Here is a 12,814-nt window from a genome sequence, read left to right as displayed (position 1 = left end):
CGGGACCGTCCCGCCCACGCGCCCCACGCAGGGATGCGCCTGCGCAGACCCGCTGAACCGAGCTGCGCCGGGCAGCCCCTCCATTAGTTCTTTTGCGCCTGCGTTGTCCCGTGCCGATCTTCCGCCCTCCGCCCCCGCGCCGTGTACCCTGGTGTTCCTCGCTCCCCCGGGCCTGAACTGGGGGCCCTGACACGTGGGTCCAATGAAGCGCGTCGGAAGAGGGCTGGGAGGGCTGGGAGGTCCCCGTGCGTGGACCGAGCTGAGGCACAGCAGTGGGGGAAATGGATCCAAGGTCTTATTTATTTAGTCTTTATTTTTAAATTTTAGGCAGGGCTTGCGGAGAAAGGAGAGATCAGAGGAGTGAGACAGGATCAGGACTGGGGCGTACGATTTAGCCAAGGCGACCCGGCCTGCCGGGCCACGATAGTGGACAGAGTGAAGGCAAAACTTGGGACCTGAAGAGTAGTGGTGTGGCTGCAAGGGGGCCGTCGTCATCGGGCACCCTCTGCAGACCGGCGCCTAACAATTACACCTCTGGAGATAGTAATGGAAACGAGCCCAGTAGATGGAGAGCGAAGTGAGGATGGGGCTTCTTGTTGGGTGAAGAGGCAGAGGGTACCTAAAGAGAGGTGTGGTGTAAAGAACCAGGAGTTTGAGCGGAGGAAGAACTCGTGGACATTTGCCAACCGACAGGATGGTTGTTTCAAACCGCCGCTAGATGGTGGTGCTGTTCTGGAAGCATTCCAGTGGGACCCAGAGCAAGTCTAGACAAAGCCTGGCATTTCCCACCCCCACCCCTACCCTACTCCCTCAAGAATTTGGGGCTGGATGGAGAAAAAGAACAAGCTATTATACCTCTTTAATATCCATGAATTCAAAGTCCTGGGGGTGAGGGTGGGAAGAAGGGAGAGTCATGAGCCGTCAAACCTGGGGGCAGAGGCAGGCCTCTGTGCCAGACTGTTCCCTGTCCATTGTCTAATCAGCTCTTGGCCATCTCCAAAGTGTACCCACCCTGGTCTTCCAAGCTCAGAACTACCTTTTACAACACAGTCACAGTTTCACAAGCCCCAGGAAGGTTCCATGTGGAGAGAGGCTAAGTTTGGCCCTTGCCCGAGGGATTACAACACTCAAGATATCCCCCTGGTGTAAATGGAAGACACCTGAGAAAGGGGAGAAAACAGATGCTCAGTGAAGCACAGCCATGCAGATAATCTGATGTTTCCCCTCCCTTATCCAGCTCAACCTTGTTTGCCTCCTGTAAGGACTAAGGCATTCTGTCCTTCATTCCTCACTCCGCCTCTACACCCCAGCTTCCAAGCCCCTGCCATAGCTCCCCCACTGTTGCCCCAGGTCAGGGATCTGCTCCCCTCACATCCACCCTCCATTGCCCACCCACCTCTCACCTGCACTGTAGCAGCTGTTATAGGCCCAGTCAGGGTTGGAGGGCATACTTTGTATGCATCGGAATAGAGTCTCCTGCCTTCCTTGTCCCTCCCGAGATACCATCTGACCCATGGTGAAAGTCTCATCATGAAACAGGACCTGACAGGGAAGGGAGGGGATGCTGAAGAAACTGGGCTGGTGTGGCTCGGGTCTGGGCAGCCTCAGGAGCCCTGACAAAGGAGCAGAGGAATGAAGAAGGGCCCTCTAAGTGGGGTATGACTAGGGGTTGAGAAACCTCAGTGCTGGGGTACAAGGCTTTGGGAAAACAGACCTCCAGTCCCTCAGGTGAGGCTCAGGGGATATTTGGGGTTACCTGGCTGTACAGCAGATAAACTCCAGCATCCCAGACTCGAACAACATATCCTTGGGCCTCCAAGCCTCGCCCGCGCTGGAGAGCTGGTTGCCACATTACCTCTGTCACATCAGAGTCCTCTGGAGGCAAAGAATGTGGCAGTGAGGGTTTCTGTGCACACTCAGACACTTATTCTCTAAGGTTCTCTTTGGCCGATGTGCCAGTCCCACACTTCCTAGATCTTGCCCCCCACCCCAAAGCCGTGATTGAAAATAGTGCTCACCCTTGGAGGTGATGTTAATGGGAACGAGGTGCAGAACTGAGCGCTTCTCTGGGGAGAGAGGGAGGAGATCTCAGCAGTTGCGCGGCTGTCAGCCCTCAGCCCTCACCCTGGCTCAGGGTTGCAGTCTCCAGATACCCCTGCTGTGGATCACCTCCCACCCCTGCTGCACCCCAGAGGCCTCACTCTTCTGTTTACGGGTGAGCACTGCTCTCCTCCTCCGGGATCTCTCCCCATTCTCCCGGCCTTCTGTGCCATCAGGGCTCTGCTCATGGAAAGAGGGTCAGGGTTAGGCTAAGATTCAAGGGTCCCAGAAAGCCTTTTCCCCAGCCCCACCCGCCACCTCCCACCTGCCCCAGGAATGCCTCACATCTCTCCTGCACCTTTCCCCAGCAACCTGAGTCTGGGTACTGGCTCTCCTCCAGAATCTGTTAGGTATGAGAAGCATTAATCTTTAACAATTTCCTTTCCTGGAATGGTCGCTCCCTTGACCTCCAAACCCTGGGATCCTCTCTTGCACCCATTCCAAACTTTGCCGACCAAGCAGCTGGAACTGAGAGACCCAGAGACCACCCTGCCACGCATCCTTTTTCACCAGACATGCTTCTCCCCTCACTCACCTGCTCCTGGAGATTCAGCCACGGATTCCCTTCCCCCTTCTCGGAGGGCCCTCCGTTCCTCTGCAGCCGGGTCACCTCTCTCCTTAAGGTCTGCAGCTCGGTTTGTTGGGTCAGCAGAACCATGGCACAAGCCACAGCCCCCAGAGCCGCCCCCCAACTCAACCAGAGGGCAACTGAGAGCGCCGGCTCTCGGACGGAGCCCCCCATGTCTCCCTGGGGGCTTAACAAGGAAGGAAATGAGGCTGGCATGAGCTGGGGACCCTGCCAACAGCTGTGGTCTCAGGAGTGGGATGGCAAGGAGGTGACGGGGAGGGTAGGGGTGCAGGCAGTGGTGCAGAAGGGAAGAAGGGCGTTACGCAAGGGAGGAATAAAAAGGAACTTGAGAATAAAAAGAAGGGAGGCGGGAAGCAAGCTGGGGCACTGCTGGTGCTCTTGGCACCCTGCTGCGGGGCCAGCACTGTCCCGAGACCCCTCACCTCCTCCAGCCTCAGAAGAATTTGGTGTTAGTCTCTCTAGGAAGGACAGGGCTGCCAGTGACACCCAGGAGGAGCGGCCAGAGCGCAGGAACCCCGGGGCGGCCCCAGAAGTGGGGGAGGGAAGGTTGGCTGGCTCTGGGGCATGGTGCCAGGAGCCAGGATGGAGAGACGTGCTGGGCAGCACCGAGGGTCAAGGGCTGAGAGTGGAAGACCCTCACGCCCAGGCACAGGTGAGATCTCCGGGGCAGTCTGCTGACGGTGACTGAAGGTGGGAGGGGTGGGGAGAAGAGGGGGTCAGTGGGGAGGAGAACCAGGGTCGGGGAAGCAAGGAACTGGCTGAGTTCCGGGGTTAAGGCCAGGCCGGGTGTGTTGGAAGAAGGCCTGCACTACTCTCTCTGCTGAACTTGGCAAGCGGGACTTCCTGTTTCCCCAGAAACACTTACATAAGGCTCTGGACAAATGAGAAAGACACAGCCAGAGCGCCCCACCACTGTAGGACTTCTGCCTGGACCCTGGGGCGAAGCTTCCCGTGTTCCTGGGCCCTAGTGTCCCACTTCCTGACCCTGAGCCCCCACATCGTGCCTGCTTCCCCGCCCCCCACCCCCGCTTCCCCACTCCCTGCGCCAAGTCCCAGCCCAGGCTGGTGCCAGCACCTGCTGCAGGTGCCCAGGCTGCCAAGAGGAAGGGCCGCTGCTCCTCCCAGCCCAGGGATTCCCCACAGGAGGAAGCCCGCCTCCTAGGTAAATCAGGCAACTTCTGCTGGACCTTGGGCAGAGAATTGATTTTTTTTTTCCTTCCTGGCAGTTTGCCTTTTGACTCTTTTCTCCTGCCTGGGACTTCAAGGCACATAGGTCCCCGTGCCCAAACCTGGATGTCGTCCTGGAATTCCAGGTGACTGTCTCCCCCCACCCCCCACCTCCCAGACCCCCCCTTCCAATGGCCCTCAGCTACCCTGAGGATATCCTCTAAGCCCCAATAAAGAGAGCAACCATGACTTATTCTCTTTAATATCCACTTATCAACATTTAGTCACAATAATAATAAAAATAATATCTGTTTTAAAAATCCACAGGGAATTATCAAGGGAGGAGCCTGTCCTGGTCTCTGACCCCTCACATTCCGGAACTCCTGGCCTAGTCCCAGTCTCTCTGGCATCCGGCCCCTCTTAGTGCCTGAAGAGGGGGTGTGGAGGACCCATCATCACCCAGAGTGCAGTAAACACAGTGTCCTGGGGGGCTGCACCAGGGCTGGGGAGTCAGGAGATAAATGGGGTTGGGGAGCTAGTGGGGTGGAGAGCTGGAGGTGGGGAGAGCTGTCAGAGAGGCTGGGAATACTTGTGTGGCGTGGACATCACGTGAGCCCTGGCAGCCTGGGGGAGAGGCAGGTCTGGGGGAGGAGCAGCTCAGGGTGGGGCAGAGGGGACAGGGGTGCTCAGAGAGCGGCTGTGGGGACAAGCCACTGGAGACCGGGGCCCTTCAGTGAACTTGGAAGAGTCCAAAGTAGGTGAGGAAGGGGGCAGCCTTGAGTTGGGTCTGGGGGAGGGTGCGGATCCGCAGGGAGGACCCTCGCCGAAGGCGCAAGAGCCCTGACACCTGGCAGAGACGGAGCTGGGGCCCGGGGGAACTGGCCGCAGTGGCCGAGAATTCCTCCAGGCAGCGCAGGGCCAGCGTGTCATCCACCAGCAAGTCCAGCTTCAGGTAGACAGCCTTCCCCTCATCAAAGTGCACCTGGGGGGGCGGGGGAGGGGCGGAGTCCAGGCCCTCTGCTTCATCTCAGGTGTCCTGAGAGGCCCAAGGCTCCTCTCAGCCCAAACCCCACGGTCCCCCTCCCCACCTACAACTTGCCCCCAACCTCGAAGCCCAACCCTCCTCCTTCAGTTCCGGCTTTACCCGTGGAGCCAGGTGGGGCTTACCTGACAGTACAGGTAGTAGAGCCCAGCCAGGGTGACCATAAATTGCCCGGTCTGGCAGTCATAGCGCAGGGGGTTGGAGCTGTTGATTTTGGCCTCCTCCCAGCCACTCACCGTCCCGTCCACACCTGAATGCGGGTGTTCAGAGACAGGGGGAAATCCCTCTAAAGAACTTTCTCACACTGGCCAGTAAGTCACTGAGTTTATAAACCTTTGGGCCCAGTTTACCCAGAAGATATCTAGGAGGCCTGGGGCAAGGGAGGAGCCACGGCCTAGGGAGCTGGGAGTGTGATACGAAGTTAGATGAAGAAACCCAACATGGAGGACTAGACTGATAGACAGCAAGTTCTCATCAGCTGTTTCTGGAGAGAGGAGTAGGGCTCAAGAAGCATGGGGGCGTTTATAGGTTGTGTCTGCACCATTTGCTCTTTTACTTGGACAAGGTATGGATGCGTTACTTGAATCATATATTACTTGGGTTATTAAAATGAAAAATCAAAAGGAAAAAGATAAAAACAAAAAATTAAAAATAATAAAATGGTAACCCAAATCTCCATCCATTAATGAATGGATAAGGAAAATTGTGTTAAGTCCCTACAATGGGATATTATTCAGCCATAAAAAGAAATGGAGTACTAATGCATGCTACAATGTGGAGGAAACTTAAAAACGTTATGCTAAGTGAAAGAAGCTAGTCACAAAGCATCACATGTTCTATGAATGTCCAGGTGGCGCAGTGGTAAAGAACCTGCATGCCCATGAAGGAGACACAAGAGATGGGGGTTCGATCCCTGGGTCTGGAAGATCCCCTGGAGTTGGAAATGGCAACCCACTCTAGTATTCTTGCCTCGAGAATCTCATGGACAGAGGAGCCTGTAGGGCTACAATAGGGTCGCAAAGAGTCAGACATGACTAAGCGACTGAACACGCATGCACATGAAATTTCCAAATAAATTTCCAAATTAAAAAAAAAAAAGAAATTTCCAAATAAATAAAAGTAGATTAGCGGTTGCTTAGGGCTGGAGGGGATCAAGGAAATACAGTGTGGTGGGTGAAGTGTACACGGTTTCTTTTTGAGGTAATGAAAACTCTCAAATTACTGTAGTGATGGTCATACAATTCTGTGACTATACTAAAAGCTTAACTGTACATTTTAAAAAGCGGAATTATATAGTATGTGAATTATATCTCAATAAAGCTGTTAACAACAAAACTAGAGTAAAGGTAATTGCAAACTGTAAAGAAGACAAATAATCAAATGACAAACCAGGGTCTCAAATGACTTCCCAGTCCTCCGTGAGCACCCCTGTTTACCTCTCAGATCTAATCTCACACATTCCTCCAAGTCACAAGACTCCAGGCCCTCAGGCCCACTTTCTGTTCCTGCCAGGCACCAAGCTCTCTGTTTCCACAGGGTTTTTTACTGCTTTTCCCTCCCCCGGGGATTCCTCCCTCCCTTCAGTCAGTCTGGTCACTCTGAGTGACCTCCCCAGGCCTCCCAGTCTGAAATATTAATAGCTAGTCTCCATTAAACTCTCCTCCACTCACCGCATCTCTCTCACAGCAGTCACCAAGGACAGAAATCATCTTTATTTCCTTCTGTGATAGTTTGGGGTCTGCTTCCCCCAAGGAGCAGGGGAATTGGTCTGGTTACTGCACCCCAGGCCCTGCAGCTGGGCCTGCTCTGAGCAGACACCGAGCACATGCTGGTGGGAAGAAGACAGAGGGGACGAAGAGGCTGTAGAGACAGCTGTCTCTTGTTTGGGTCCACAGGCTGCTCTCCAGGGCTTCCTGCACCTCATCTCAGTAGCCTGGGAAGCTTCCTTCCTGGCAACCCCATCCTCTGCCTGCCCCAGGGCACTGTCCTGGTTCCTTTCTCAAGAACATAATGCTCACAGGGCATTTTCATTCCTACCTATGGGTTGCCTTGGCTTTTATTTTGCAAGACTCCAATCTGAGTCTCCAGCTCTGCCCGTGCCTGCCCCTCCTGACACTGCTACCTGCCTGCCATTAGAGTAACCTCCCCATGCTCCCCACTTCAAACTCACCTAGACCAAAACTGAGCCTGCCCCCTCAACCCCAAATTTGCTTGACTGTCTGCATTCCACATTGGGCTCCTGGTTCTGCCTCTTATCAAGCACCCAAGCCTCTCTCTCCTTCACCAGCTTTATCCACTGATCACCAGTTCCTAGCAAGCCTGCCACCTAAGTAGCTGTCTCCCTCCTGTGTGTGTGGAATCGGCCGTTTCTCACTGGGGCTCTTTCCAGGCTCCTTCCTCTTTAGGCTCCCTGTTTCCACCAGGAGTAAACTGCCTGCTCCAGTTTACTCGCCACACTACACAGAGGCATAGAGTGATGTTTCTCAAATGCAGACTCGAGACTGTCTCTTCCTGATTTGACTTCAGAATAACCTCCAGACTTCAACTGTGACCTGGCTCTATAGGCTTCTCCAGCCCCACCCCATCCTGCTCTTCTGGATCTGTCTCCTTAACCACATCGAGCTGCTTGTTCCCCGTCCTCCAGCTTCATCAGACTCTTGGCAAATTCTGGGTTTTGGTACACGTGGCCCTGCCCCTCTGTCCATCTTATACTCACACTTGGATAAGAGTCCATGCCTCCTTGGGGAAGAGTCCCTGACTCCATTGTAAAGTTGTCTTCCTCTGTACTGGCCATGTGTCTCTTGCTACTTTCATTATTATTCTTGTCATATCACATTGTAATTTACAAATTTATATGCTTGCCTCCTCTCCTAGACAGAAATTCCTTGCAAATAGGTCTGGATATTACTCAGTGTGGGCACCTAGCTGGGTCCATACAAACAGTAGCATCTCAACTCATGTGTGCTGAGTCAACAAATGAGTAAATGTCTGGGTAACTGCTGAAATAATGGTCCAGACAGAAGGGAGGAAGGCTGGCCTGAGGCATGAAGAGTAGGGGGAAGAAGAAGAAAGGGCATTCCTGGCTAGGGAACTAGTTTGAGCTCCTTGTGGCTAAGGGCATGGTGTGCCTGAGACCATGGTATCACTAAATTTCATTCTTTACTGCCTTGCAATCATCCTTTTTCCCTACGAGGCTTGCTTTTCACTGTCCCTTCTGCCCATCTCCCTCGATCTCCAGAGGACCCTGAAGTCATCAGGTAAGGGCTACCTTATGTCCTCCCACCCAGACCACAAACTGACTTGTTCTCATGGTCACCACTGACCCTCTTATGGTGATGAGATGACACATCCCGTCCCTTTTTTCCTTCTAGAGTCCACCCCCTCCCACCTTCTTGGATGTTGCCTGCAGGTTCCCCTGCCCCTGCACTGGCAATCGCCTCTCACATAATGTCTGGAACACAAGCACAGCTAGCTGGATTCAAATCCTGGCCCCACCTCTTAGCATCATCATGACCTGGACAGGTTACCGTCATCTCTTTCTGTGAAAAGGAGATGCCTGGATTATCTTCCTTTTAGGACTCTTTCAAGGATTGAGTGAGTGAGTGAGTGAGTGAATGAAGTCGCTCAGTCGTGTCCGACTCTTTACGACCCCGTGGACTGTAGCCTACCAGGCTCCTCCGTCCATGGGATTCTCCAGGCAAGAATACTGGAGTGGGTTGCCATTTCCTTCTCCAGGGGATCTTCCCGACCCAGGGATCGAACCTGGGTCTCCCATGTTGCAGGCAGACACTTTAACCTCTGAGCCACCAGGGAAGCCCCCTTTCAAGGATTAGGTGAGATTAAACACTGATTCCAGGGTGGCTCAGACGGTAAAGTGTCTGCCCACAATGCTAGAGACTGGGGTTCGATCCCTGGGACGGGAAGATCCTCTGGGGAAGGAAATGGCAACCCACTCCAGTACTCTTGCCTGGAAGATCCCATGGACAGAGGAGCCTGGTAGGCTACAGTCCATGGGGTCGCAAAGAGTCGGACACGACTGAGCAACTTCACTTCACTTCAAACACTGAATAGGTATTAGCTATGATTCAGGCAGTATTGCTTAAGGACTGAACTTTTCCTGGATTTACATCCTCCTCTACCTCCTGGCCCATTTCTCTGCTCCTGTTACAGAGAAATTTCTGGAGAGGGTTGTCACTGTCTCTGATTCCTATTTCCGATTTTCTCTTAACCCAGTCCACACTGGCTTCCAACCTAACCACACCAGACACCGCCCTTGTCAAGGTCACCAGTTAACTTTGAATGTTACTAAATGCAGCAGTCATTTCTCTGTTCTCATCTCATGTGACCACTCAGCTGCATTCAACATAGACAGCCACATCCTCCTTCTTGAAACTATGTCTTCTCTGAGACTCCAGGACACTGCCCTCCCTGGGTTTCTTCCCCTCTCTCTGGCTGCTTCTCAGTCTCTGCTGGATTCTCCTACTCTGCTCCAAGAGCCTCAGGGCTTTCCTTGTGGGGCCCCCTTTCCTCATGGGTGTCTCATCCAGTCCTGCAGCTTTAAATACCATCCATCTGGTGATGACTCCTGACTCTACACACTCTACCCAGGCCTGAGCCACTCACCAAGTCCAGCTAACTATCTGTGAAACTCACTTGTTTATTATTATTTATCCACTTAGTTATTATTAGCTCTCAAATTCAATTATTAATTTACATGCCCCCCAATGTATTTCCTTCCTGGTTAACACCACTTTAATAAAAGACATCATTATTCTCAAAGATGCCCAACTTAAAAATCTAGAAGTCATTCCTTCCCCCACCCTCCCTTATCCTGCTCCAGCAAGTCCTTCTCTTCAAACTACACACTGAATCCATTTACTTCTCTCCATCTCAGCTGCCAACCCTAGACTAAGTCACTCTCGTGTCTTGCCTCCTGGCCTATCACATGGAAGGGGATTCCAGGTGAACGAACGGTATGTCCAAAGTCCAGAAGAAGTACATTGGTGGGGAGGGGGTGTCAGCCAACAAGTGTCGAGAGGGCATAAGGATGTGCCAGGAAAAGAGGTTAAGACCAGAGCGTGGAGAGGCTGGAAGCCAAGCAGAAAAGCAATAGAAGAATGAGAGACAGGCTTAAGGAGGCTGAACTTGGCAACACAGGTGGGACACAGTAGGGGTGGGGTAAGTCTAGAATGGGGAAGGAGCTGGAGACTGAGTTTGAGGTTCTGAGGTCATGGTGCTGAGGTGGGGGTGGGCTGGGGATGGAAAAGAAGATCAGAGACTGGAAATATTTAGAGAAAAATGATCAGAGCATGAAAACTCTTGGAATATGGAGGGGAAAGAAGAGGGGGCGGGAATCAAAGATGCTTCTTGGAGATGAGCGAGGGCTGAAGGTGGTTTGGTGGGAGGATATGCCTGGTCTCTGAAAGGGGAAGGGGTCTCCCTGGGGTCCCATGTCTGAGTCACAGAGAAAGTCCAGTTTTGGGAGCCAAGAGAAGTAAGCCCTAAGCATTTTCTTGAACTGGCTTTTGGAGTTCTGATGTTGAAGGTGGAGATGGGGGTGGGAAGTCAAGGTTTGGGAGGGGGTCCCTTGTCCAGAAGGCCAGGGCTATGAGGGTAAGAGAAGAGCTCGGGCTGGGGGGGGGGGGTCTCACCTGCCTGTGCTCCGTCTTGTCCTGGCTGTGGGTGAACTGTAAGACACAGGAAAGGGGTGGTGAGCCCTGCCCTGCGCCTCAGCCACCCCTTCTCCCCGGGCATGGCTCCCCATCACCCACCTTCATAGTGGGCTGCAACTGCTCTGCACGCCCGTGGTTTCCGGCCTTTAGATGCTGAGGATCAAGGAAAGACAGATGGGCAAAGCAGTCCCCATGTCTGGGGTGTGGGTGGCCAGGAGCTACTCTCTCAACCCCGTTCCCCCCAGTACCCTGGCAACCTTATTCTTGTTCAGTCTCCTGGTCTCAAAACCTCAGGCCTTATCTTCCTCCACAGGTATAGCTACTGATAATTTATCATCCAAAGTGGGATGCTTCTGAGCACAAGAGGGGATTATTAATCATCACATTGAGCCCACAGGTGTAAGCCTGCAAGCCTGGATACATGGTCACAGGATCACCCCAGTCACAAGTCTTTGCTTTTGGGGGTTCAGGCCTCTGATTCCCCTACCTTGTCTTCATCAGGACCTCAGGAGCTCTCCCAACTCCTGGCCACCCGCCTTCATATTCAGGGTGGGGTCTGAGTGAGAAGCAGGTCTATGCAATGGAAGGAGCTTCAGAGGGAAGCTCAGAATTCTAGGTTTGAGTCTCTGTGACTCCGAACCCCCCTTTTACTCTCTGTGCCTCAGTTTCTCTGCCCATAAGCAAGGATAATGGATTTTGCTCTGCTGCTTCACAGGGCTGTTATGATGAACAAAACCGACAGTGAGTCCAGAAGCCACCATGATATTATGATTCCTAAGGCTGGGATAAAGGGCTGCTCACCATTTCTGCGAGGCCGAACCAGTTTCAGGAAAGGAACAGCATCCTGGCTTTCCTCGGGCTGGGGGTTCAGGTCCTAAGGGCGTTAAGGGCAGAGCTAAACCAGGATCTCACCAGGGACTCCAGGAGACACAAACTAAGACCGACAGGGGGCCTGACAGGGGGCCCGTCAAGAGAGGCCCAGCGAGCAAGAGGACGGAATCCCTCAGCCAAGAGTGACCGAGGCCAACGGGAGGCAAGTTCTTGGGGTCAGGGCTCAGCCCTCACCCCTCTCCCCAAGACCAGCCACATCCCCCTAGTCCGCTCCCCTCAACCAGCAATTGGTACATCACTCACACGCCCACACCCAGTCAGTATGCACAATGAGTACACACCCTGCACACACAGCCAGCATCCCTCTTCCATAGCAGGCTCCTGCATCTCACACTCCCACGTCCCCCCGCAGCCAATAAACACTTCATACTTGGGTGACACCAAGGGGGCACAAACCCCTTACACACAGTTGTCACGCTCTCATGTACCCAGGCATGAGGGGCTGATGCACACACACCCCACACACATGGCTGGCACAAGCAGGGCACACTTCCCATGCCCAGCAACCATGTAGCCAGCACCACCCCACACTCACCAGCGGGTCCGGGTCTTCCTCTGCCACCAGGTCCCTCTGGGAAGGCTCCTGCTGGGAAGGAGGCAGCGTTACCTTGTCCTTCTCAACCTGACATCTCACCCTCCACCCACCTTCCTGGCCCCTTTTTCCCCCTGCCCACCAGCCCCATCAGATGTTCGGCACAGTCCCAGGGAGGGGTGTGCAGCCGGGCCTCACCTGGGCAAACAGCGATGCCCGGCTCCCCAGACTGACCACGGCCAGCAGGAGGCCGAGGCAGGCCAGCACCAGGCCCAGGCCCAGCACGAGCGGGGCCAGCAGGGCGGTGCCCGGCTCCCCCCGGCGCTCCCTCCGGCTCTGGCTCCTACGGGTGGCCATGGGGCGGGGGCTGTGCATGCCTCACCGGCCCCCCATCCCGGGACCCTAGGGATAGGGGGAGGAGGAGCCGGCGGGCGGATCGGGCGGGGGAAAGGGAGGGGCCAGGGAAACGGGGCGGGAGCGGCGGCGTTGGGGGGGCGGGGGGGGGCTGGGTGATGAGGACAGGAAACCGGACACTGTTTGTGGTTAAACTCCGAGCTGGGCCGAGCGCAGTGCACGGAGCGGGGCGCGCGCCGCTCGGCTTGCAGAGCCCAGAGCGGGTCCCGGCAGGGGGGCACGCACCTCCCGAGCGCAGAAAAGCGGGGCGATGTGTGTGTGAGTGTGCAGCGGGCGAGCTGGGGTGTGCGGCTGAGCTCTCTCCACGCGGGCGGCCGGCCGGCGGGAGAGAGGGAGCGAGGGTTGAAACAGCAGAAACTCCACGCGGCCTGGATGCGGGTGGCGGGGCGAGGACACCGCCGCAACTG

At 54.6% G+C, this 12,814-nt stretch overlaps 2 protein-coding genes across 6 annotated transcripts; both read right to left on the bottom strand.

Annotated features, from left to right (window-relative positions):
* Positions 1 to 293: 293 nt before the first annotated feature.
* Positions 294 to 3,668, bottom strand: TNFSF13 (TNF superfamily member 13). 4 transcript variants are annotated; one of them, XM_020869094.2, is made up of 8 exons: positions 2,636 to 3,668; positions 2,202 to 2,280; positions 2,019 to 2,066; positions 1,757 to 1,875; positions 1,404 to 1,542; positions 1,037 to 1,160; positions 856 to 882; positions 294 to 619 (listed from the first exon to the last, which is right to left on the bottom strand). In XM_020869094.2, the coding sequence occupies exons 1-6, from the start codon at positions 2,882 to 2,884 to the stop codon at positions 1,051 to 1,053; spliced, it is 744 nt and encodes a 247-aa protein (XP_020724753.1). In that variant the 5' UTR covers positions 2,885 to 3,668; the 3' UTR covers positions 294 to 619; positions 856 to 882; positions 1,037 to 1,050. The 4 variants fall into 4 exon arrangements, with proteins under 4 accessions (XP_020724753.1, XP_020724752.1, XP_020724755.1 ...); XM_020869093.2 differs by having other exon boundaries at positions 294 to 882; XM_020869096.2 differs by having other exon boundaries at positions 294 to 1,160; positions 2,636 to 2,855; positions 3,112 to 3,667.
* Positions 3,669 to 4,101: 433 nt separating this feature from the next.
* On the bottom strand, positions 4,102 to 12,474 carry TNFSF12 (TNF superfamily member 12). 2 transcript variants are annotated; one of them, XM_020869089.2, is made up of 7 exons: positions 12,192 to 12,474; positions 11,997 to 12,047; positions 11,372 to 11,444; positions 10,670 to 10,723; positions 10,550 to 10,585; positions 5,024 to 5,148; positions 4,102 to 4,838 (listed from the first exon to the last, which is right to left on the bottom strand). In XM_020869089.2, the coding sequence occupies exons 1-7, from the start codon at positions 12,366 to 12,368 to the stop codon at positions 4,587 to 4,589; spliced, it is 768 nt and encodes a 255-aa protein (XP_020724748.2). In that variant the 5' UTR covers positions 12,369 to 12,474; the 3' UTR covers positions 4,102 to 4,586. The 2 variants fall into 2 exon arrangements, with proteins under 2 accessions (XP_020724748.2, XP_020724749.1); XM_020869090.2 differs by having other exon boundaries at positions 11,997 to 12,044; positions 12,192 to 12,473.
* Between the last annotated feature and the right edge of the window lie 340 nt (positions 12,475 to 12,814).

Source organism: Odocoileus virginianus, chromosome 17 (assembly GCF_023699985.2).
Source record: "Odocoileus virginianus isolate 20LAN1187 ecotype Illinois chromosome 17, Ovbor_1.2, whole genome shotgun sequence".
In the NCBI taxonomy this organism is placed as follows: Eukaryota; Metazoa; Chordata; class Mammalia; order Artiodactyla; family Cervidae; genus Odocoileus; species Odocoileus virginianus.
This window is presented reverse-complemented; position numbering and strand designations above follow the sequence as displayed.